The 21,931-nt window shown below is 43.7% G+C and overlaps 1 protein-coding gene across 1 annotated transcript in view; it reads right to left on the reverse strand.

Annotated features, from left to right (window-relative positions):
* The window catches only part of LOC125319355 (ras GTPase-activating protein 1-like), a 125,058-nt gene extending 108,133 nt beyond the window's left edge, over positions 1-16,925 (reverse strand). Inside the window, exon 1 of the mRNA XM_048290460.1 lies at positions 16,289-16,925. Within this exon, the coding sequence (XP_048146417.1) occupies positions 16,289-16,743 (455 nt within the window). The 5' untranslated portion in view covers positions 16,744-16,925. The remainder of the gene's footprint in view (positions 1-16,288) is intronic.
* Between the last annotated feature and the right edge of the window lie 5,006 nt (positions 16,926-21,931).

A 21,931-nucleotide genomic window follows, 5' to 3' on the forward strand; every position in this document is an offset into this window, starting at 1 on the left:
CTTATTTCCAACACACAGAATTTGGAAAGCTTCACAGGTTCAGATAACCCGTTTTCCCAAATAACTCACACTGGAGAAAAGCACTCTGAACCATCCAAAGGGGACAAAGGCTCTCTATAACCATCTTTTTTTATTCCCCAATTTGTTCATTTTCAGAAAACAAGTAGAACCAGAGGTAACTGATCTGCTGTATTTTAAGCTTACTCAGGCTTCCATTCAGGCTACAATACAACCTGTTTCTCAAACAACAAACACAGATCACAGTATCAAAATCTGCACTTAAAAAAAATTACAGCATTTACACCAGAGTATATTTCAGCCAAAATGTCTTCCCCAAATGTGGATAAAAAAATGCTGTTAGCAAGGAATTTTCCTGCTTCTTCTAAACCGTGGGATACTTTTCTCTCTCACAGAAGATATTCACAGAGTTTATAAACCATGAACACCTGCGACCTTGCTGAGCTTTGTTTATAGTACAGTAGGAAAATATTTTGATAATGGATGTTTTAGGATTTTAGCCAATCACCCCCAAGGGGTGGCTGATCCTTTGTCCAATTAGACTATGAAGAAAAAAGTCTATAAAAGAGTTTGTAAAATAATTAAATAGATCAATCTTGCTGCACAATTCCTGCCTGCTAGATTCTCTCCTCCTCCCTACGGCTGCGGGATACGGTAATATTTACTGCATTAATACCCAAACACAACACTAGCCTATTAAAAGCAAATACAAATGCACAGCAACTCACAGACTTCATAATGTGACAAAAGAACACTTTAGTTTAAGTCAAAGGCTAAACTCATTAAAACATTCCTTACCCTTTCCTCAATTTTGACCTCTTTCTACCCCAAACAATCAAATAGGGGGAAGCAGCAGTGGAGGAAGCAATCAAAACAAAGCCAAGCGTTGCTCTCAAAACCTTTTAAAAAGGAAATCTTTTATACAGCTAATGTTTTATACTATTTAAATTATCAACTATTTCAAACCATTCACCTATTGATTCTACCAATTTGCATGTCTTGCAAGAGCTGCAAGAAAAGCATTTTAGAAGTGATATGAAAGTAATCTTCTGGCTTAACATACATAAGAAAAAAAATGAAAAAATTGCAGTTTAGAGTAAAAATACCCAACAAAACAGCTTATCTGGTAATAAAAATCTTGCAAAAAACATTTTTTCTATAAAATAGAAATTCTCAAAGCCAACTTTCACTTCCATCAGAATGAAAGTCAAATAAATAAATTATACAGATTACATATAACAGAAGTAGTACAAGTGCCAACTGTTTTCATTGGCAAAGCTGCAGTCTTGTTAGTATAGCACTCTCCTTTGCATCTCCTCATCCTGAGTAAAACAAGTTAAACCAGTGAAAGAATTGTTTTGTCTATACACTGTATTGCACTTGAGGCAAGGTTAGAAAGATCATGTCTGTGGTGGGTTGACCCCAGACAGCATCTAACCACACATACAGCTGCTTGCTCACTCCCCCAACTCTCAACAGAACAGGGTAGAGAACAGGAAGAACAAAAGCAAGAAAATTCATGTGTTGAAAAAAAGTTTAATAAGTGAAGGAAAAATAAGAAGGGGCTGGTGGAAAGAGGAAAAAAAACCTCAACGCAGTGCAAAGTCTGTGGTGGCCGGTGAACATACATTACAAGGGACAGAGAGTTCTCAGTAAGACAAGTCCCTAGTACCACAAGAACCACTTCATGTTAGGGTGTCCGGAAGGGCTTCTCCCGGGAGGGATGCTTGTTCTGTTATGTTAATCTATCCCAGTTTGGATTCCCCGGTTGGCTGTCAGCCTCTACCCCTCGTCACTCCCCCAGAGTTCCCCATTGGTCCCCGTTCCCTAGTCCTGCCTTTTCCCCGCCCCCGGACAAAACTGTGAACCTCGGGATCATGTTCGTATTTACCTCTACTACCTTCGACAGTGTAGCAGCAATAAATGCTCCTGCCGGAACGCACGCAAATGCCCTTCTCGACTCTTTGCTACCGACTATAATACTGAACCCACCCGTGCCTCTGTGGGTGCATGCGGGACCCCAGGGAGCTGGGCAGGGATGGTAGTAAAGTCAATCACTCACTACCTCCCACAAGCAGACCAACGTCCAGACAGTCTCTGAGCAACGGCTACCTTGGAAGACACACACACCCTCTTTTTTTATTGTTGAGAATGATACCTGATATGGTATGGAATCCCTTTGGCCAATTTAAGTTAGCTTTCCTGGCTGTCTCTCCTCTCGACTTCTTGCCCACCTCTAACCTACTTGCTGGAGGGCAGGGTGAACAGTGAGAAATTGAGAAAGTTTTAACACTGAACACACTTTTCAGCAACAGTCAAGGTATCAGTGTGTTATCAACACTGTTTTAGCCACAAATCCAAAGCAAAATGCCACAGGGGCTACTATGAAGAAAGCTAACTCAAGCCCAGTCAGAACCAGGACACCCTTAGATGGCTCTATACCATTTAGAATTTTATAAGTCAAGATCAATAACTTAAATTTGATACTGTTCCAACTGCCAATTGCTTAATGCATTCAGTTAGAAGCAATGCTTAACATCTCTCAACTTCACACCAAATATGGTTTTCCCCCAAAGAAATGCAAAATGGTGTCTTACCTAGCTATTTATAAAAAGAAAGCTGTCCCTCTGGCCATGACTATTATCAAATGTATTCATTTCAAACAGTAACTCACTATTACTAAGATTTTAAACTTTCATCATTGCCAAGGACAAGATCCCTATAATTTCCAGTCACCTCTTAATTTCTTGCCTAGTCCTACCTAAGGAAGACTTTTGTATTTTCAACAGTAAGTTCTAAAGTTTTAAATTATGTTGGAGGTTAGGATTTGTTCCTTCGAGTTTTTTTTCTTTCTCTTATGGAATTTTTCTCGCATTTGTTGCCCAACAGACTAGAACGATGAGAGACAAAGGATGCGGCCAAGATGGGGGAGGGGGTGCAGCTGGCTGCAGTCTCTTAGCTGGGGGGGCTTTCTCTTGGAAAGCGCAGAGATACCACGAGATTTTGGCTGGGGGGTGAGGGGCTGGGCTCGTCCCTCGCTCTCGGGACCGGAGGGGAACAGTCGGGCTGGTGTAATTGCGGGAGAGAATTCGCTGCCACTGGGAAGTTCAACCCTTTACTGCTTCTCCTGATGTGGGTGAGCCTTTGCTCGTAAGAGCGGCCGTTGAACTGGGACCTTTTCAATACCCGACCTCATTGAGAAGGACCTTCACCATCTACTCGGGTGCCTCAGGGGAAAACCCGGAACCCAAACCCCCTCTGAAGGGAGTGTCTCCCAGCTGCTTGCGGCAGCTGCCTGCGGCAGCCCATCTGCTGCCGCCCAGCCCCACTGTTTTCTGCCACTGCTTCAGGACTTTTTGCTACACTTTAACCTGTCACCCCGTGCCTGCCCGGACACCCCGCGGCTTCCGGCATGGCTCCAGAGTCTTTGCTACACTTTGTTTGCCACCCCGGGTGTGCCCGCCTCTGCTGTTCCAGACTGCTGCTCCGAAGTTTTCCTGCTGCAGTCCATTCAGCTTCCTGAGTGGCACTGAGACCGGCTGCCCCCGTTAGTTTGCAAAGGAAAGCCCCTTCTCTCTCTCTCCTGCCAGCTGAGTCGCCATTACCCACGTGGAGAGGCAGCTGAGCTCGCGCCACAGCGCCCCCTGCAGCCGCGGGAGTATCATCGCACCTGCCCTGCCCAGACGGGATCCAACAGCGCTCCTGCCAGCTGTGATCATAACTACACCAAAAGGGAATGTGCTTGACAGCCGAGAGAAGGCTGTTATTGGGTTTCTGGTTTTGTTTGCTGTTGCTGCTTGTTTGTCTTGTTATATATATATTATATATATATTATATATATATATATACACACACATATAAAGAACTGTTATGCCTTTTCCCAAATATTTTCCTGAAAGCCCCATAATTTCAAAGTTATAATAATTTGGAGGAAAGGGGGTCACATTTCCCATTCCGAGGGAGGTTCCTGCCTTCCTTGGCAGACACCTGTCCTTCAAACCATGACAAGTGACAACAGTTCATAGACTCATAGACTATGCTGAGTTGGAAGGGGTGCACAAGGATCATTGAAGTCCAACTCCTGGCCCTGCACAGGACAGCCCCAAGAATCACCATGTGCCCAAGAACATTGTCCAAATGCTTCTTAAACTCTGTCAGGCTTGGTGCTGTGACTGCTTCCCTGGGGAGCCTGTTCCAGTGCCCAACCACCCTCTGGGGGAAGAACCTTTTCCTAATATCCAACTTAACCTCCCCTAACACAGCTCCAGCCATTCCGTCAGGTCCTGTCACTGGTCACGAGAGTGAAGAGATTGGCACCTGCCCCTTCACTTCCCCTCATGAGAATGTTGAGGACTGCAATGAGGTTTCACCTCAGTCTCCTCTCCTCCAGGCTGAACAAACCAAGTGACCTCAGCTGCTCCTCATATGGCTTCCCCTCTAGTCCCTTCACCATGTTTGTAGCCCTCCTTTGGGTACTCTCTAATGACTTTATATCCTTCTTATATTGTGGTGCCGAAAACTGCACAAAGGACTCAAGATGAGTCTGCACCAGTGCAGAGCAGAGCAGGACAATCACCTCTCTCGACCACACAGCAATGCACGGTTGGCCCTCCTGGCTGCCAGGGCACTGCTGACTCATGTTCAACTTGCAGGACCCTCAGGTCCCTTTCTGCGGTGCTGTTCTCCAGCCTCTTGTTCCCCAGTCTATACGCACAACCAGTGTTTCCCTGTCCCAGGTGCAGAATCTGGCACTTGGCCTTGTTAAATTTCATACAATTAGTGATTGCCCAGCCCTTTAATTTGTCAAGGACTCTCTGCAAGGCTTCTCTGCCCTCAAGATAGTCAATAGTGCCTCTCAATTTAGTGTCATCAGCAAACTTACTTAGTATTCCTTTGAGTCCTGCATTTAGGTTGTTAATGAAGGTGTTGAAAAGAACTGGGCTGAGGATGGAGCCCTGTGGAACCCCACTAGTGACCAGACACCAGTCTTATGTAACCCCATTCACTATAATCCTTTGTGCCCAACCTGCGAGCCTGTTGCTCACCCATCATGTAACATGGTGATCCAGCTGTGTGCTGGACATTTTGTCCAGAAGAATACTGTGAGAGATAGTATCAAAAGCTTTGCTGAAGTCCAAAAAGATGACATCAACTGGTTTCCCTTGATCAGCTAGGTGGGTTACTCTGTCATAGAAGTAAATCAAGTTTGACAAGCAGCACTTTCCCCACATGAAGCCGTGCTGGCTATGACCGATGACTGCATTGTCCTCCATGTGTTTTTCAATACCTCCCAGAATAATTTTTTCATGATTTTACGAGGCACTGAAGTGAGACTAGGGAATGAGAGGCTGGAGAACAGCACCACAGAAAGGGACCTGGTTGATGGCAAGTTGAACATGAATCACCAGTGCCCTGGAAGCCAGGAGGACCAACCATGTCCTGGGTGCATCAGGCACGGCATTGCCATGTGGTCGAGAGAGGTAATTGTCCTGCTCTGCTCTGCACTGGTGCAGACTCATCTTGAGTCCTTTGTGCAGTTTTCGGCACCACAATATAAGAAGGATATAAAGTCATTAGAGAGCACTCAAAGGAGGGCTACAAACATGGTAAAGGGCCTAGAGGGGAAGCCATATGAGGAGCAGCTGAGGTCACTTGGTTTGTTCAGCCTGGAGGAGAGGAGACTGAGGCGAAACCTCATTGCAGTCCTCAACATTCTCATGAGGGGAAGTGAAGGGGCAGGTGCCAATCTCTTCACTCTCGTGACCAGTGACAGGACCTGACGGAATGGCTGGAGCTGTGTTAGGGGAGGTTAAGTTGGATATTAGGAAAAGGTTCTTCCCCCAGAGGGTGGTTGGGCACTGGAACAGGCTCCCCAGGGAAGCAGTCACAGCACCAAGCCTGACAGAGTTTAAGAAGCATTTGGACAATGTTCTTGGGCACATGGTGATTCTTGGGGCTGTCCTGTGCAGGGCCAGGAGTTGGACTTCAATGATCCTTGTGCACCCCTTCCAACTCTGTGATTCTATGACTAATTTTTAAATTATTTTAGAAAAACTGCTTATACAAACTACACAGAATCACCATAGCTTCACAATCTGATTATCTAATGTTAGCTAAATCTAAGCATACCATTATTTTCAGTTTCTGGAAACTATCCCAGAAATATAGAGCAATGTACTCTGCATGGGAAAATTCATTAAAAAAAACCCTTTTCCAAATATCTATAAGTAGGTATTAACAAGAAAAAAATCACATACCCACCTCTGTTGAACCAATGACAGGATTCCTTAACAGCAAATAAGATTTTAAATATTTTGATATAGTTACATACTCAACTTCTTGAAATACAATTACATATAGCTAAAATGCCTAACATTAACATACTTATTCCAATCCAAGGAAACTTTATACTTATTTAAACTCAAATCCCACTTAAGGATGGACAAGTATTACAACTTCAGCGTTAGCAAAATGAAACAACCAATTGTTCATTTAAAAAAAAAATTCTATGTGAAATTGGTCCCAAATAGTTGTTAAAATAGAGATGAGGATGACTTTAGAACTCAATCATTACAATGATCGGACTTCTAACTAACTTATCAGAACACTGAATGGGTACACTGAGTGCCCTAGCAAGCTGGCTACACCTTTCCTCAAATGTTAACACAGCTTAAAAGTTTATTTAGCGACATTAGTTTCTATACATTAATAAATAGGAAGATAAATATTAATCATTTTGCAATGTGTACCTTTTTAAAGTTAAGCAACACTGCTAGCTACCTTCAAAAGAACTTAAAAAAAGACAAAACAAATTCTTGAGCTTCTACAGAAGAAATTAGGAGGAAAGTTGTCTATATAAAAAATAATACTGTTTATCCACCTCAGCTTTTCTTGTATTTTTTACAAAGGCATTGCCAATAGCTATTCCCACTGACATAATCCCAGACTATTTCAAATAATGTTTCATTAAGCAGGTAACCTAATAACAGTCCTCATCTCCAAACAGTATATTTATAAATATACAAAACATAATTTAATGATAGACCTATGCAAAAAAAAACCAAAACAACAAAACAAAAACCACACTTTTTTTTCTATTCCACAGTCATCAAGCGTTATACATTAAAAAAAAATAATTAGGACTGCCTGAGAGTTTAAAACAGTAGAGGGAACTTGTCAAGAACCCGTAAAATTTTATTGGTGCCATTCTTGTTTAATTGGAATACTTCTATGCAATACAAACACAATGTTGACATAAGATGCTTTCTCTGCCCTCTTATTGTGCCTAAATACCAATAGGGGTTTTTGTTTGTTTGGTTTTTTAAAGGAAAAAAGAATATATGGGGTAAATGGGAAAACTACTGCAGAATTCCTAAGAATTTATGACTGAAACAACAGGCACGGTCCTATGATGAAAAGATCTAACAGTAGAATTAGTGTTCTTCCAGCATAAAAAAGAAGAAAAAGGAAAACAAAAGGTAAAGAAATATGGCATGATAGTATGCTTCTCAATAAGGTATGCTAGTAGGTGAAGTGCATAAGTCCCACATTGAAGTTGTGGCAGAAAATATACAACAAAAAAGTTTGATAAAGTACAGGTTAAGAGTCTCTACTTACTATTTAGATAAAATAACCTTTGATGTTAATTAGAAGTTCTGACTAAAAGAAAAAAAAAAAAAACAACAAAAAGCACCATAAAATTCCTCTATTAACTTTTTTCCTGCATCAAATGTTGTTCCGCTTTTGTTTTTCCAAAGTTGAAGCTTCCATTTATATATGTACTTATGTTCACTTTACTTACTGTTTCACTTCCAACATAAGGTTAAAATACAATTTTGTTCTGCTGCTCCTAACCATTGTTTTAAAATAGTATTTCTGACATCATCTATTCAGATCGAAATAAAACCAGATTTATATACAATTCTATTCTGCAAGTACACAAATTATAAAATCTGGACAAATCAGCAAACTACCCATCAACTTAAAAAAAAATTAAGGTGTTTATCGTCCCTCTACAATTCAAAAACAGGCATTAGTAAGAAACACTCGTTAACTGATGAAAAAAGGTTACCTGCTAACTACCTTAATTGCAAAACGGAAGAAAAATCTCATACACTAAAATCAAGTTACATCACAGCTGCAGACAGTTAGAATTAGACTTACATCCACAAGGGGAGTTTAACCACCCCAATATCTGCTGGAAGAACAACATATCAAGACATAAGCAATCAAGGACGTTCCTGGAGAGGCTCATTGGGAATGTGAAGGCCAAAGGCAACCTTGGCTACAGTGACCATGAAATGGCAGAGTTCAGGGGGGCAAAAAGCAAAATGACAATACTGAACTACAGGAGAGCAGTATTGGCCTCTTCAGGGATCTGCTTGGAAGAGTCCCATGGGATAATGCCCTGGAGAGAAGGGGAGCCCAAGAAAGCTGATTAATATTCAAGGATCACCTCAACCAAAGGCAAGAAGGGCTTCTATAAGTACACAAATGACAAAAGGAAGACTAGGGAAAACATGGGCCCACTGCTGAATGGGGCAGGGGCCCTGGTGATACAGGACATGGAAAAAGGCTGAGGTACTGAATGCCTTCTTCACCTCAGTCTTTACTGGCAAGACCAGCTGTCAGGGACAGAAATGATTAATGCCTTAAACATTGTTATAAAATAATGTTGCCCATTATAGCAAAACTGTATAAAGAAGCCACCAAAGCCCACCCCTCCCTAAAGATGCATTACTGGAACTTTGAACTGAAAGTCAAACTGCTGAGATTAGATAAAGGGAAACCCATTCTTCAATCATCTCAGGCCCGGGGAGAAGTAAACAAGGAAAAGAATGAGAGCCAAACCCAGCAGCCATGCTAAGAATCATCTCTGGCTTGTTTTGGGGAGGTGGAGGCCATAGCCCACAGACCCATTTGCTGGGAGCAGGTTTGCACAGGTTTACCCCCCCAACCAAGGTGGGGGGAAAAGTTTCGGTGTGTCGTAACCTCTGCTCAGGGGCAGTGAACCCATCCTCCCTTACGCAAACTGGCTATGGAACCCCCAACCCTGGGAAGGCTACATCCACGGGACATTCATGTGAGAAACAACTGAGTGGCTGCCTTAATCCATCAAAGACTCCCCGAAGTGCCCCCCAGAGTCGTTCATGAGGCCTTGCACCACAGGACTGCACGTGATGCAACAAATCCGGAGTCTGTTGTAAGAGATAATGGCAAACCCCCCCAGGAAGGTGCCTGGGTTTTCCTACCTAGCTTGAATGTATATTAACCCATCGGATTCTATGCTTTTTGGGGGACCTTCACCACCAAGAAGACCAGCTGGAGAGGATCAACGGAACATTGTTGGGATCCATGGATGGTGATATTTTCTTTATTCTGTCTCTGTCACTCTCTTTCTGTCCCCCCCACCTATTTTCTATTTCTCTCTCTTTTTTTATCTTTCTTTCTCTCTCATATTTACTATTAAATAAAACCCATACTGTTGACTTTGGCATATGGTCTTGTTTGCACCTTAATTTGGGCAGAGGCATTTCTAATAATTTTAATAACCGGATCATAACACCAGCCTTCAAAAATCCTGAGTCCCAGAGACCAGAAGAAAGGCTGGAGCAAGAAAGATGTACTCTTGGTGGAAGAAGATCAGGTCAGGGAATACTTCAGCAAACTGGACATATGTAAGATCACATGCCTTGATGAGATACACCCATGAGCACCGAGGGAGCTGGCTGATATTGTGAGGCCACTCTAGAGGATATTTGAATGGTCGTGGCAATTGGAAGAGGTGCCCAAATAGTGGAAGAAAGCAAATGTCACCCGTATCTTAAAGAAAGGGGACCCAGGGAACTACAGGCCAGTCAGCCTCATAATGATCCCTGGGGAAGGTGATGGAGCACCTGATCCTGAAAACCACTTCCACAGAGGTGAAGGACAAGAAAAGTTACAAGGAGTAGTCAGCATGGCTTCACAAAGGGGAAGTCTTTCTTGACCAACCTGATAACTTTCTATGATGAAATGCCGGGCTTGGTAGATGAGCGGAGAGCAGTGGATATTGTCTACGTGGACTTCCGGAAAACTTTTGACATTATCTCTCTGTTGGAGGTTAGGATTTTTCCTTTTTGTTTTCTTTCTCTTAGGGGATTTTCTCCCATTTTGTTGCTAAGAAACAATAACGATCGGTACTTAAGAGAAACAAAAGAAGTAACCACAGAGAAGTGGGAGGAGTGCAGCTGGCTTTACTATCATAGCTGAGGAGTTTCTATGGGAAGGGCAGAGATTACCCGAGATTTGGGCTAGGGGAAGGGGTTGGGTGCAGCTCCTAGCTCTCTCTTGCTTTCTCGGCTTTCGGAGGGGAAACAGACTGCGGTCGCTGTGGGAAGAATTCGCCACCACTCCAGAGTTCCGTCTCCTGCTGCCTTTCTTCTACCGTGAGTGGAGCTCTGCTAATAAGAGCGGCCGTTGCACTGGGACCTTATTAACACCCTACCGAACCAAACAAAGGACCCTTCACCATCTGCTCAGGTGCCTCAGGGGAAACCCCGGGATTCCCGAGCCCCTTCCCCCTCCAAGGGAGCCTCTCCCGGCTGTGTTCGGGAGCTGGGCTGCCACTGCCCTGATGCCTTAGGATTTAGCTTTTATATTTTTCAGATCCTGTACTGCTTTAGTTTGTAGCTCTAAAACTCCATAGCCTGTTAGCTACTGTTCTCACATTCTGGTTAGACATAACAAACCCTCTCTGGGCCTGGACTCACAGATACCTTGTTGTCCCAGGCCCCAAAACATGTAAACTAAGCCTCTGGGGAGGGGGAACAAACTTGGGGTAATTACATCATTACCTGAAATTGTAATTGGAGAATTAACCCTGATATGCAAATGGACCAAACTTACAAAAGCGTGAAAAACCCGTGACTCGACGTCCATCTTCGGTAGAGCCCCTCGGAGGCTTTTGACTTCCAAGGTGTACCTATTGAAAGGCCCTCAATAAATACCCGCTTTTATTCTCTTAATCTTGTCTAGCCTCAGTTTTCAGGTAGCCACTTCAAGGCATCAGCCCAGCCCCCGCCGTTTCTTTGCCACTGCTCCGGGTTTTTGTTACACTGTAGCCTCGCAGCCCCTGCCTGCCAAGACATCCTGTGGTTCCAGCTACAGCTGCGGAGTTTCTGATACATCTCGTCTACCACTCCGGGATTTTTTTTTTTGCTCGTCCCTGGCGTTCCAGCTTGCTCCTTCCAAGGTTCCTGCTACAGCTCCTTTTGCTATCCAGAGGGGGCACCGGGATCGGCTGCCCCTGGGGGTTTGTAACAGAAGCCCCTTTTTCATCCCTTCTGCTGGCTGCATCCGCCATTGTCCACGTGAAAGAGATGGCCGAACTTGCTCCACAGTGCCCCCTGCAGCCGTGGGAGAATCATCGCTTCTGCCCTGCCCGGCTGGGGAGCCACCAGCGCCCCTGCCGGCTGCGACCGTAACTACACCAAAGGAGAAAGTGCAGCCGAGAGAAGGCTATTACTGGGTTTCTGGTTCTGTTTGTTGTTGCTGCCGTTGTTGTTTGTTTGCCTTGTTATACATACTAGTAAAGAACTATTATTCCTTTTCCCATATCTTTGCCTGAAAGCCCCTTAATTTCAAAGTTATAATAATTTGGAGGGAGGAGGGTCATATTCTCCATTCCAAGAGAGGTTCCGGCCTTCCTTGGCAGACACCTGTCTTTCAAACCGAGACACCCTCATATGGTCCTCATAGAGAAGCTGTTGATATATGGGCAGGATGAGCAAACAGTGAGGTGGACCAAAAACTGGCTGAACATCAAGGCCAAGAGGGTGGTGGTCAGCAGCACAAAGTCTAGTTGGAGGCCAGTATGTACCCCAGGGGTCTATACGGGGTCTAGTCCTGTTTAACATCTTCATTAACGATCTGGACAATGAGGCAGAGCATATCCATAGCAAGTTTGCAGAACCAGGAGGAGCAGCTAATACACCAAGGGGTCATGCTGCCATCCAGAGGAACCTTGACAGGCTGGAGAAATGGTCTGACCAGAATCTCATGCAGTTCAATGACAGGAAGTGCAAAATCCTGCACCTGAGGAAGAATAAGCCCAGGCACTAGTACACATACTAGGGGCTTACCAGTTGGAAAGTACCTTTGCAGAAAAGGACCTGGGAAGTCCTGGTGGACACCAAGTTGAACATGAGCCAGCAATGTGCCCTTGCTGCAAAGAAGGCAAATGGTATCCTGGGCTGCACTAGAAGGAATGTTGCCAGCAGGTTGGGGGAGGTGATTCTTCCCCTCTACTCAGCACTAGTGAGGCTATATCTGGAGTCCCATGTCCAGTTTTGGGTTCCCCAGTACAGGAGAGATGCAGACATACTGATGTGAGTCCAGGAAAGGGCCATGAAGGGACTGAAGCATCTCTCCTATGAGGAAAGGCTGTCTAGCCAAGAGCTCAGAGGAGATCTCATCAACATATACAAATACCTGAAGGGAGAGTGCAAAAACAACAGAGTGGTTATTGTCAGTCATGCCCAGTGACAGGACAAGATGCAATGGGCTATATCTGAAGCACAGGAAGTTCGGTCTGAACATGAGGAAACACTTTTTTTTACTGTGAAGGTGACTGAGCACTGGACACAGGCTGCTTAGAGAAGTTGTAGAGTCCAAACATGCCAATAGTATTTCCCCATAGTTTTCGATGCAACACAAATTTATTCTTTGGTATGGAGTATAGCCTTCAATAATTATTGTAAAGCTATGCACTTTCAGAAAAACATTTTATTAGCTACTGAAATAAAAAATGTTGCAGAACTCTTGACTTGCTACCTCTGACAAATTCAGCTGAAGAAACTATAACTTCACACTTCATTGAGACAAAACATTTTTTCCTTTTACTCAAACCATGTTTGTTAAAGACTTCTCTATCCAGCTCGCTCTCTTTTTTTCTCACTAATGTTGTCTCAACAGATACCAAGAGTGACTGTAACAATGCATCTACCATGGAAAGGATTTTTGTTATCAAAGGATTTCAAAGGATTTTCATTTCAACTTGATAATCACCACTTAAAGAAATACCATATGAAAATATGAATTGTGTTGGAATATACTGGAACTGCTTCTGCCATCTTAATGCAACACTAAGATATATCTTGTCAACTTTAAGATTTTTATTCAAATACATAAACAACTAAACTATTTCACATATCACCAGTTTACTACTAAATTAAGTATCATTCATTCCTTAACTTTGTAGGCATTTCTGTAACACCATTTCAGACTGCCATCAACCTCTGGCAGTAAGCTTTGCAGATGGGGTAGATAGTGCAGAGAAAAACACTCAACACACAAAGGGAATTGTCCATTCTATTACCTAGCATCCTGTGCCTCCCACCTACCATTAAGCTACAGCATAAACATACTACTTCTATACTCAAATGAAAAAGTACATACTGAACAGACAATCATTAAATCACTCTCATTCAGGATTGTGGTGCATTGCCTTGCACAGTATTTGCATGCCCTCTGCACACTAAGGACAGAACTGAAACAGAGGTAGGATGTGTGATGATTGGTTAACATGTCCATATAGTGCTTCTACAATACAACAATTAAAGAGGTCAGCCCAGTCAGGGAATTCTGAATTCCCTGAGTGCATCAGCTGGTCTGTGTCATTCATCCAAAGAAGCCATGCCCTGCTTCTTGCCACCCTGCCCAATAACCATGGTTATGTAAGCCTTTCACTCATGGATGTTAAGTTTAGCCCAGTACTGGTAAATGATTGGATTTGCTGTTGTTTTGACCTGGATAATTGTACTAGTCAATTACTGAATGTGTTGTAACAACACAGATAATTGTACTACTGATCTCTATTTAGCAATAGCTTGTTTATCCCTAAAGCTGTTGGGTCTAGCATGTCTTATTGTATCCTGAACCTATAGCTTGGCAGTGCCTCCTTAGGCTGTTACAATGATCAAAGATAAATATCAGTCAATCATACTTTGGGACTTTGAGTATTTTAATTAGCAGAATTTGTTACATATTGACAAGCTTCTCTCACTGCTACAAAATTAATCATATTAAAATTTATTCCCATTTTCCTGAGGTACTTGGAATAGAGGAAATATATTAGGTGTTTGCTTATAATATTAAAGTGACATCTTTGTTCAATTCTATAAAAACAGATGGTATGACTACAAAGAAAGTACGCTTCCAAAATAAAACATCAGGACTGAAAGAATAAAACTTACTCTCAACATGCAGCTAATTTAAATGACCTAATAATGGTAAAAAAATGACTTAGTATTAAAATAGATGTATGAAAGAGAAAAGAAACTGATTATTTTTAATTAGCCAACAACTTAAAAAAAAAAGTCACAAAAATTATGTGTTACAAAGAAAAAAACAGGTAAGTAGATGGAGGTATAAGTTTCTGAATCGATTTTTCAAAATCTATTTTGCTGCCTAAATGTTTTTATATTGAAGGATCTGCAAGAGCAAATACTCAACTACACAGTTATGCTGGTCCTGCAAAGACTTGAATATCGCTTTTCTCTTAACAAGCTAAGTAGCCTCATCGACCAACACAGAAAATCAGGGCCTTCACAGTCATGCTTTTTGTCAGAAATTTTGTATCCTCTCTCATGAAAGTTAACCTTCATGCTATCATACAAGTTACAATACTCTGACAGCAAAATCCACTTATAATTGTGAAAGTAGTAATGATTACTTAGTATCAAATACATGATCATTCACCAAGAATTACCTCTCTTTCTAAAAAATATTTGAAAAAAAGCACAACCTTACTTTCTGAGATACATAATAACCAGTTCTAACAGAAAAAGCAGTCTGATCTTTCAGAGAGAAGAACAGGATACTATATCTCTCTGACATAATACACAATACTGAAGAAGTAACTTCACCTTTATGCGCTTCTATTTCCCTCCTCAGTCTTTATCTTAAACTGCCTGATTGTATTGCTAGCTCTTTATGGAAGTGTAAAACTTTAAGGCTATTCAAACACTGTCTTCACAAAACAAGGTCTTATTCTTTATTACCTTTCACAAAAAGTCAAGAAATCAAAAGAGGAAAGGATTAGTAGAAAGCCTGCCATGGTTAGAAATTATTTTAAAAAAACCCAAACATTTAATATTACAGAAATGAACTCTCCAACACCAGAGTTATGAGAGATGGTAAAAATGAACCCAAATTCAGATGGGTTTTCAGATGAACTTTGAACTATACCTTGAACATATCTGCCATCCTGTACCTTGAAACCATGTTATTCTCTATACTTAAACTTCAGAAATAACATATTTCTATATGCCAACATAAGCAATTTAAGCCTTTGAAACGGTTTCATTTTGGGGAGAATAAGGTACCTACTTGAGGGCTGTTCCAATACAAGCTGTCGTGGTTTAACCTGGCGGGTAGCTAAACACCACACAGCCACTCGCTCGCTCGCTCCTCCCCCCAGTAATAAGATAGAATATACAAAACAAGTGATGCACAATGCAGTTGCTCACCACCTGCCGACCAGCTCCTGAGCAGTAGCCCCCAGACAACTTTCCCTTTAGTTTATATACTGAGCATAATGCCATATGGTATGGAATACCCCTTTGGCCAGTTTGGGTCACCTGTCCTGGCTGTTCCCTCCCAGCCTACTCGCTGCTGGGGTGATGTGAAAAGCTGAAGAGTCCTTGACTTAGTGTAAACACTGCTTAGAAACAACTAAAAACATCTATGTCTTATCAACCTTATTCTCATTCTAAATCCAAAATGCAGCGTTATACCAGCTACTGGGAAGAAAATTAACTCTATCCCAGTGAAAACAGGACACAAGCCTTGCAACCTTTTTATGCAAATCTGCAGACTTCCTGGAAGTAGTTCATTGTTAAATCCAAAGGTTGTGTTTAGCGCACTCGCTAGTTACGTGAACGCTATATAACATTATCTGATTTTTTTTTTAATTTCGCAAAATATAAATGGAGAACTGCTCTGTCTCTAGTGCAAGATTCTTTATATAACTAGCATTGTAGGAATCTCGATCAAGCTCATGGAAGGATAAGTATAATAAAAATATTAACGAAAACTTACAGTTAATTTTTTCAATTGCTTCTTCTTTCCAAACATAACCTAATGAAAAACTTCTATGACACTTCCGCAGGAGTTTGAGAAAGTGTGTGGGCCTGACGCCGCGCTGCCCACTGCGGCGCCCCCCTTCCCCGCGGGGGAAACGTCCAGGGGTGGCGGACACCCGACAGGGTCCAGAAACGCTGCTACTCACTGGTTTGTGGGGGGAGCGTTGAGCGGGATGGCCACCTCCTCCTCTTCATACTCGGGCCCATCCAACGAGTCGCCTTCATCCACAATCCCCAGCCCCCCTGCCAAGGAAGGTGGCTGTGGCGGCGGCGGCAGCGGGGGAAAGGCGACAGTGCTGGGTTTGGGTGGGAGCAGCACTCCTCCGGACACCTCCGGCCTTTGTCCAGTTGCCGACAGTGCGTCTCTGGACGCCAGAGAGGCAGGCCCGGAGCTTAGCGCCAGGAGCGCCGAGCACAAAGCCGGACCGCCAGCGCCCAGGCTGTCCCCGCCAGAGCCCACCGGGAAGGGGCCCTGCGACCCCAGCTCCTTGCCCCGGCATAACGTGGGGTAGTGCTCCGACTCAGCTCCGCCAACGGCTCCCACCATCCCGGCAGAGGTAACCAAGCCGCCGTCCTCAGCCCCGGCCTCGGCCGCCATCATGTTGAGCCTCACTCCCTCCTACTTCCACCTCCCCCGCCGAACGCAGCACTCCGGGGAGGTGGCGACGACTTCCTCCTCCCCGCGCCTCCGCCTGCAACGAGTGGAACGAGTACTAGGAGAAGATTTCTCCAGCAGACAGGCTCTGAACAATAACCGTCTGAACGCCTAGAGTAATTCCACAAGACCCCAGCACTGCTGCTTTAATCCCCTACGGCCGCGAGGGGAACAACTCTTGCGGAGACACAACTCTACGCTCTCACCCCACCCCTCCCCCAAAAGCCAGCGAGGGCGCGCGACTGCATGGGCGGGGCAAAGAAAAAAAGAGGGAGGAAGCTAGTTAGCTAGCGACAGAGAAAAGAGTAGCTTGGTGAGCTGCACTTGCGCATTTACTATCTCATTCTCATGTAGGGAGTAGGCAGCAGATCGCGGAGCGTAAGGTAGCTGATAAAGAAGATGGGGGGTTCCTTGCTCCCTCTTGAGTGTAAGGGATACAGGGAGTGAAGAAAAGAATAGGGAGTCCCCCACCATTCCTGCCTCGGAGAAAACAAACAAACAAAAAACCAAACCCCACACCAAATAACGCCACAACAACCAAACAGAAAAAGGCAGATCTCCCCAGATCGTGCCGAAGTTTATTCTTCTCCCGAATTACGGCATCGAAGTTGAGAACAACTGTGCGAGTCTCTTGCACTACCAAAGCGTGAAGCAATAAATACACGCGTAGGTCTATAGGGAAAGCAGGGTGGTTCGCGGGTCATTTCAGTGCGAGAAAACAAAACCAAACAAACAAATATACAAAAGCAGGAATTTGCTCAGTGCTATGCTGCTGCCTACAGGGAGAACAGCTCTAGTGAGGCACCCTAGCGCGGATGCTGCAAGTGCGGGGGAGAGGGGAGCAGATCCGGGCGAGGGGCGATGCCACAGGCTCTAGCCATTAGGGGCGGAGGAAGCAGGGGATCGAGAAGAAATCCGTTTTCGTGTCCAGCCACCAAATACACAGTGATGAAGGTCTCGCTGGGTACTCACGTGCTTATTCAGACGGTGCTGTGCTTCAAGCTGCAAGTAGGGCCTTAGCGGTGGGTTAGTTTCTAGGTAAAATTGGGGAGTATTCTGACAGGATTGCAGTATGGGGTAGTTTTTCTTGATGCTCTGGTACTTGGATCCAGACTTTCTCAGCACAGTGGAAGTTGCGGTGCTTGTACAGTGTTTTAAAAATACCTCCTAAAAGCCTAGATGCAAAAACCCCAGAATGATTCAAAAGATCTAGTGTTAATTGACCACTTCTGGGCCTGTCTTCACATAGAATGACAGCACTGCTCAATGAGATGAAGTTTTGTATAGTGTAGTGGTTTGACCTTGACTGCTAGATGTCCACCAAGATGCTTTATTCACTCCCCATCTATCAACAAGACAGAAAGAAAACACAAGAAGAACTTGTCGGTTGAGATAAGGCCAGAGAGATCACTCAGCCATTACTTTCACATGCAAAACAGACTTGATGTGGGGAAATTAATTTAACCTATTGCCCATTAAACAGATAGTAATACAATAAGAAATAAGAACAAATCTTCCCCCCATCCCTCCCTTCATCCCAGGCTCAGCTTCATTCCCAACTCCTCTACCTCCTCCCCCCTCCAAGTGGTGGAGGGATATGCGGAATGGAAGTTTCGATCAGTTCATCATGCATTGTCTCTGCTGCTCCTTCCTCCTCACACTTTCCCTGCTCCACTGTGGGGTCCCTCCAATGGGAGACAGTCCTTCGCAAACTTCTCCAATGTGGGTCCTTCCCACAGGCTGCAGTCTGTCAGAAACAGACTGCTCCAGAATGGGTCCTCCACAAGGCCATAGTTCCTGCCAGAAAACGTGATCCTGCGTGGGCTCCTCTCCACAAGCTGCAGTTCCTGCCAGGAGCTTGCTCCAGCATGGACTCTCCATGGGCTGCTGCTTCCTTCAGGTCACATCCACCTGCTCTGGCATGGGGTCCTCCATGGGCTGCTACATTGCTACTAAAAATGTATTTAATCTGCACTTTCCTGAAATTATAGGGGTTTTTTTTCTTGTTACCCAAGCCCATGAGCTTTCACACCCAAGCTTATCTTTGTCATTAATTAATTCTGGTAACTTCAGTGGGTTTACTTGAATACATTAGGTTCATCTCATATGTAAGTACCTCCATGATCAAGACATTGTGTGACACATTACCAGGAAATATAACATGTAGGTATCTTTTTTTACATTATTAAAAGAGCTAACAAAAAATAGCACATTAACACTTGCATGTCTCTCAAGAGTTTTCAGAAGGCATCTAGACATTCAGGTTTTTAAAGCTTTGTATTACCCAAAAGTATTAAGTGAATTTCTCCTGAGGCCACTAAAACAAACTAATACTCCCACTTTCAAAGCTTTCCAGTCAACATCCTTTTATCTGCTGAAATGAAGTTTCATATCATGCCTACTAAAGGCAAAAATTATTTCTAGTTACACCACTATCTGTGGAATTATGCTGGATTTGTGCCAGTGTCAATGAAAGCAGAATCAAGCTCAAGTCCTCAGTTTACAGGATTCTAACACATTTGTACCCTGCTGTTTTTCTGTTTAAGAAATTGCAGCTTCAATAGCAATCTCTTATGACTTTGATTTCTGTATTACCATGTTTCAGCATTATATTTGTAACGTCAAATAATCTTGTCATTTACTGTCTCTATGGGTTTGTATTTAGTGCTGTTTGCTGTTCCTCTGAGATTTTCAAATAAAATGATTTTAGCACAATCTTGTTGCTTTTGTAGAAGTGGTATTCTGAAATCTAGAAATGCAGTGTAAATATTTATAAGATTCCCTTTATGAGACAGTCTTTTCTAAGTGCCTTCAAGGGCAGCAGCATGTGTACAGGTGTCGTAGTTTAACCCTAGATGGCAACTAAATACCATACAGCCATTCACTTACCCTCCCCCAGTGGGATCAGGGAGAGAATCAGAAGGGTAAAAGCAAGAAAACAAAGTATCTCTATATTATCAACACTGTGTTCAGCACAAATCCAAAACACAGCCGCATACTAGGTGCTATGAAGAAAATTAACTCTACCCAAGCTAAAACCAGCACAATAGGTATGTGGGAACTAGAAGGACAGCTGTGCTAAGAATTCCTTGCAGGAGAGGGTAATGTAACTGCAGCCCTCCTTTATGAGATTTGTTTTAGGGAGAACGGTTTTAAATTCAACAAGGATTCCACAGAGAGAGAGCTTCTTGTAAGATCAGTTGAATTGTTGCATCTCTGCCCCGACACACCATTTGTCTTCATTTTACAGGCAGAGCACTGTTAAGACAAAAGTTGGCTTCCATTATACAAGCTTTCATGGGGCTTTATTTGCATTACTATATTTGAATAAAGGAACCAAAAGCTTGACATGCAAACCTAATACATGCCAACAGACTGGGAGTGGGCAAGAGCAATAAAAGCTAAGAGAAAGCAGGAGGAGAGGGGGCATTTGTTATTATGGCATTTGTCTTCTGAAGCTCCCACTACACATACTGAGGCCCTATTATTTCCCAATAAGTGGCTAGACATTACCTGCTGATGGAAAGTAGAGAATAAATCTTTTTGCTTTGCTTTGTTTCTGCATTCAGCCTTTGCTTTTCTTTATTAAACTGCCTTTATCTTGACCCAGGAATTTTTCATCTTATTTTCTCCCCATCCCCCTGGGGAGTAGGAGTGAGAAAGCCTGGGCACCTGGCAGCCAGACAAGGTCAACCCATGATATGCTATGGCCTGAACAGCAGGCCTAAGCCTGAGTTGACTTACAAGATGAATCTTGAGCATGATGCTATTAATACCATCAAGGTTCTTTAGTTAAAAATAGATTATTAAAACATTTATATTAGTTGTTCTTAATGCCAAACGGGCTGTTGTAGAGACATTTGTATAACCTTGTGTAGGATATATCAAGAAATCCTCCTAACAGATATCCCTAGAGACATGTTAATAGAATATTTTAGGCAAAACCCTCCCAGCCATGGCCTGGGCTCTGGCCAAGCCGTGGCCCCAGCTGGTTGGGAAGTGGGCTATCAGAACCAGATGTTTTCTGCACAAAAAGGTAAACAAGTCATTTGGACTTGTCCATTTGGGCCTATAAAAGCTGGACCCCTTTTTTGAGCAAACTGGAGACCTCACCTACAGGTGGATGCACCACATAGGATTTTTCCAATTGCCAGGAAGGGTTCTCTAGATCTTCGTTATGAAACGGGGCTCCCCAGCAATTGCAGACTCTGGATGATAGTAAAGTACTTAGGCAATTGGTGATGTATCTTTCTCAATCACTATTCTCTCTCTCATATAGTAATGATTAGATGCATTACCTTGCTTATTTTTATTTGCTGCTAAAGCCAAGTGGCTAACAAGCTTATTGTTTTACCAAATGTATCCTTTTACTTCTGTTTTGCCTCAATATTAATAGCAAATTAAGAACATTCTTCCTATTGGTGTCTGTGTCCATTCTGTTGTCCCTGTCGATTGGCAAAACAACCCACCACATGGTGGTTGACCCCAGCCAGTAGCCAAGCACCCAGGAGTAAGGTGACAAGAATCCCAAAAGCAATTTATGCCCCACAGAGAGAAAGGCCTCTGTGTGAGCTCGTGGTTTGGTGTGCCACTAGTCTGCATGTGGCTTTTAACCAAATAGTCCACATGGAGTAACGCAACCGGGGGCTTGTCACCACAAGCCCCGGCGTGCCCTCGGGTAGAGGGGACGCAGCGTTAGCCTCCACAGCGTCCTCGCTGGACAGCTCAGTGGAATCAGCGTGAGATGGGTGCGTGCGCTGGCTCCTCCTCAGAGGAAGCACGTCGTCGGGCAGCCGATGATCAGGCTCGGGTTAGCCCGGAGGCAAAGAAGGCGGGAGGGGCTTCTGGTGTGAGTTCCAACAGGTTTATTTGCAGGAGGGATCAGGGACCAGCAAAAAGCGCCGAGGAGACGCGGGCTAGCCCCCTTTATGGGGGGGTGGAGCAAGGCAGAGAAAGAGAAAACAACCAATGGGGTACAAGCAGAGGGGAGGATACAATTTTTCAGAACAAATGGGGAAAACAGGGAGGCAGGAGTCATAACAGGGAACCAATTAATAACTACAAAAGGGAGAACTTTCTGGAACAGGGGGAGGTAATTTAGGATTGGGAGCCACCCAGGGGGAGGTAACCTAGA

This window comes from Corvus hawaiiensis, chromosome W (assembly GCF_020740725.1).
Source record: "Corvus hawaiiensis isolate bCorHaw1 chromosome W, bCorHaw1.pri.cur, whole genome shotgun sequence".
NCBI classification, from domain to species: domain Eukaryota; kingdom Metazoa; phylum Chordata; class Aves; order Passeriformes; family Corvidae; genus Corvus; species Corvus hawaiiensis.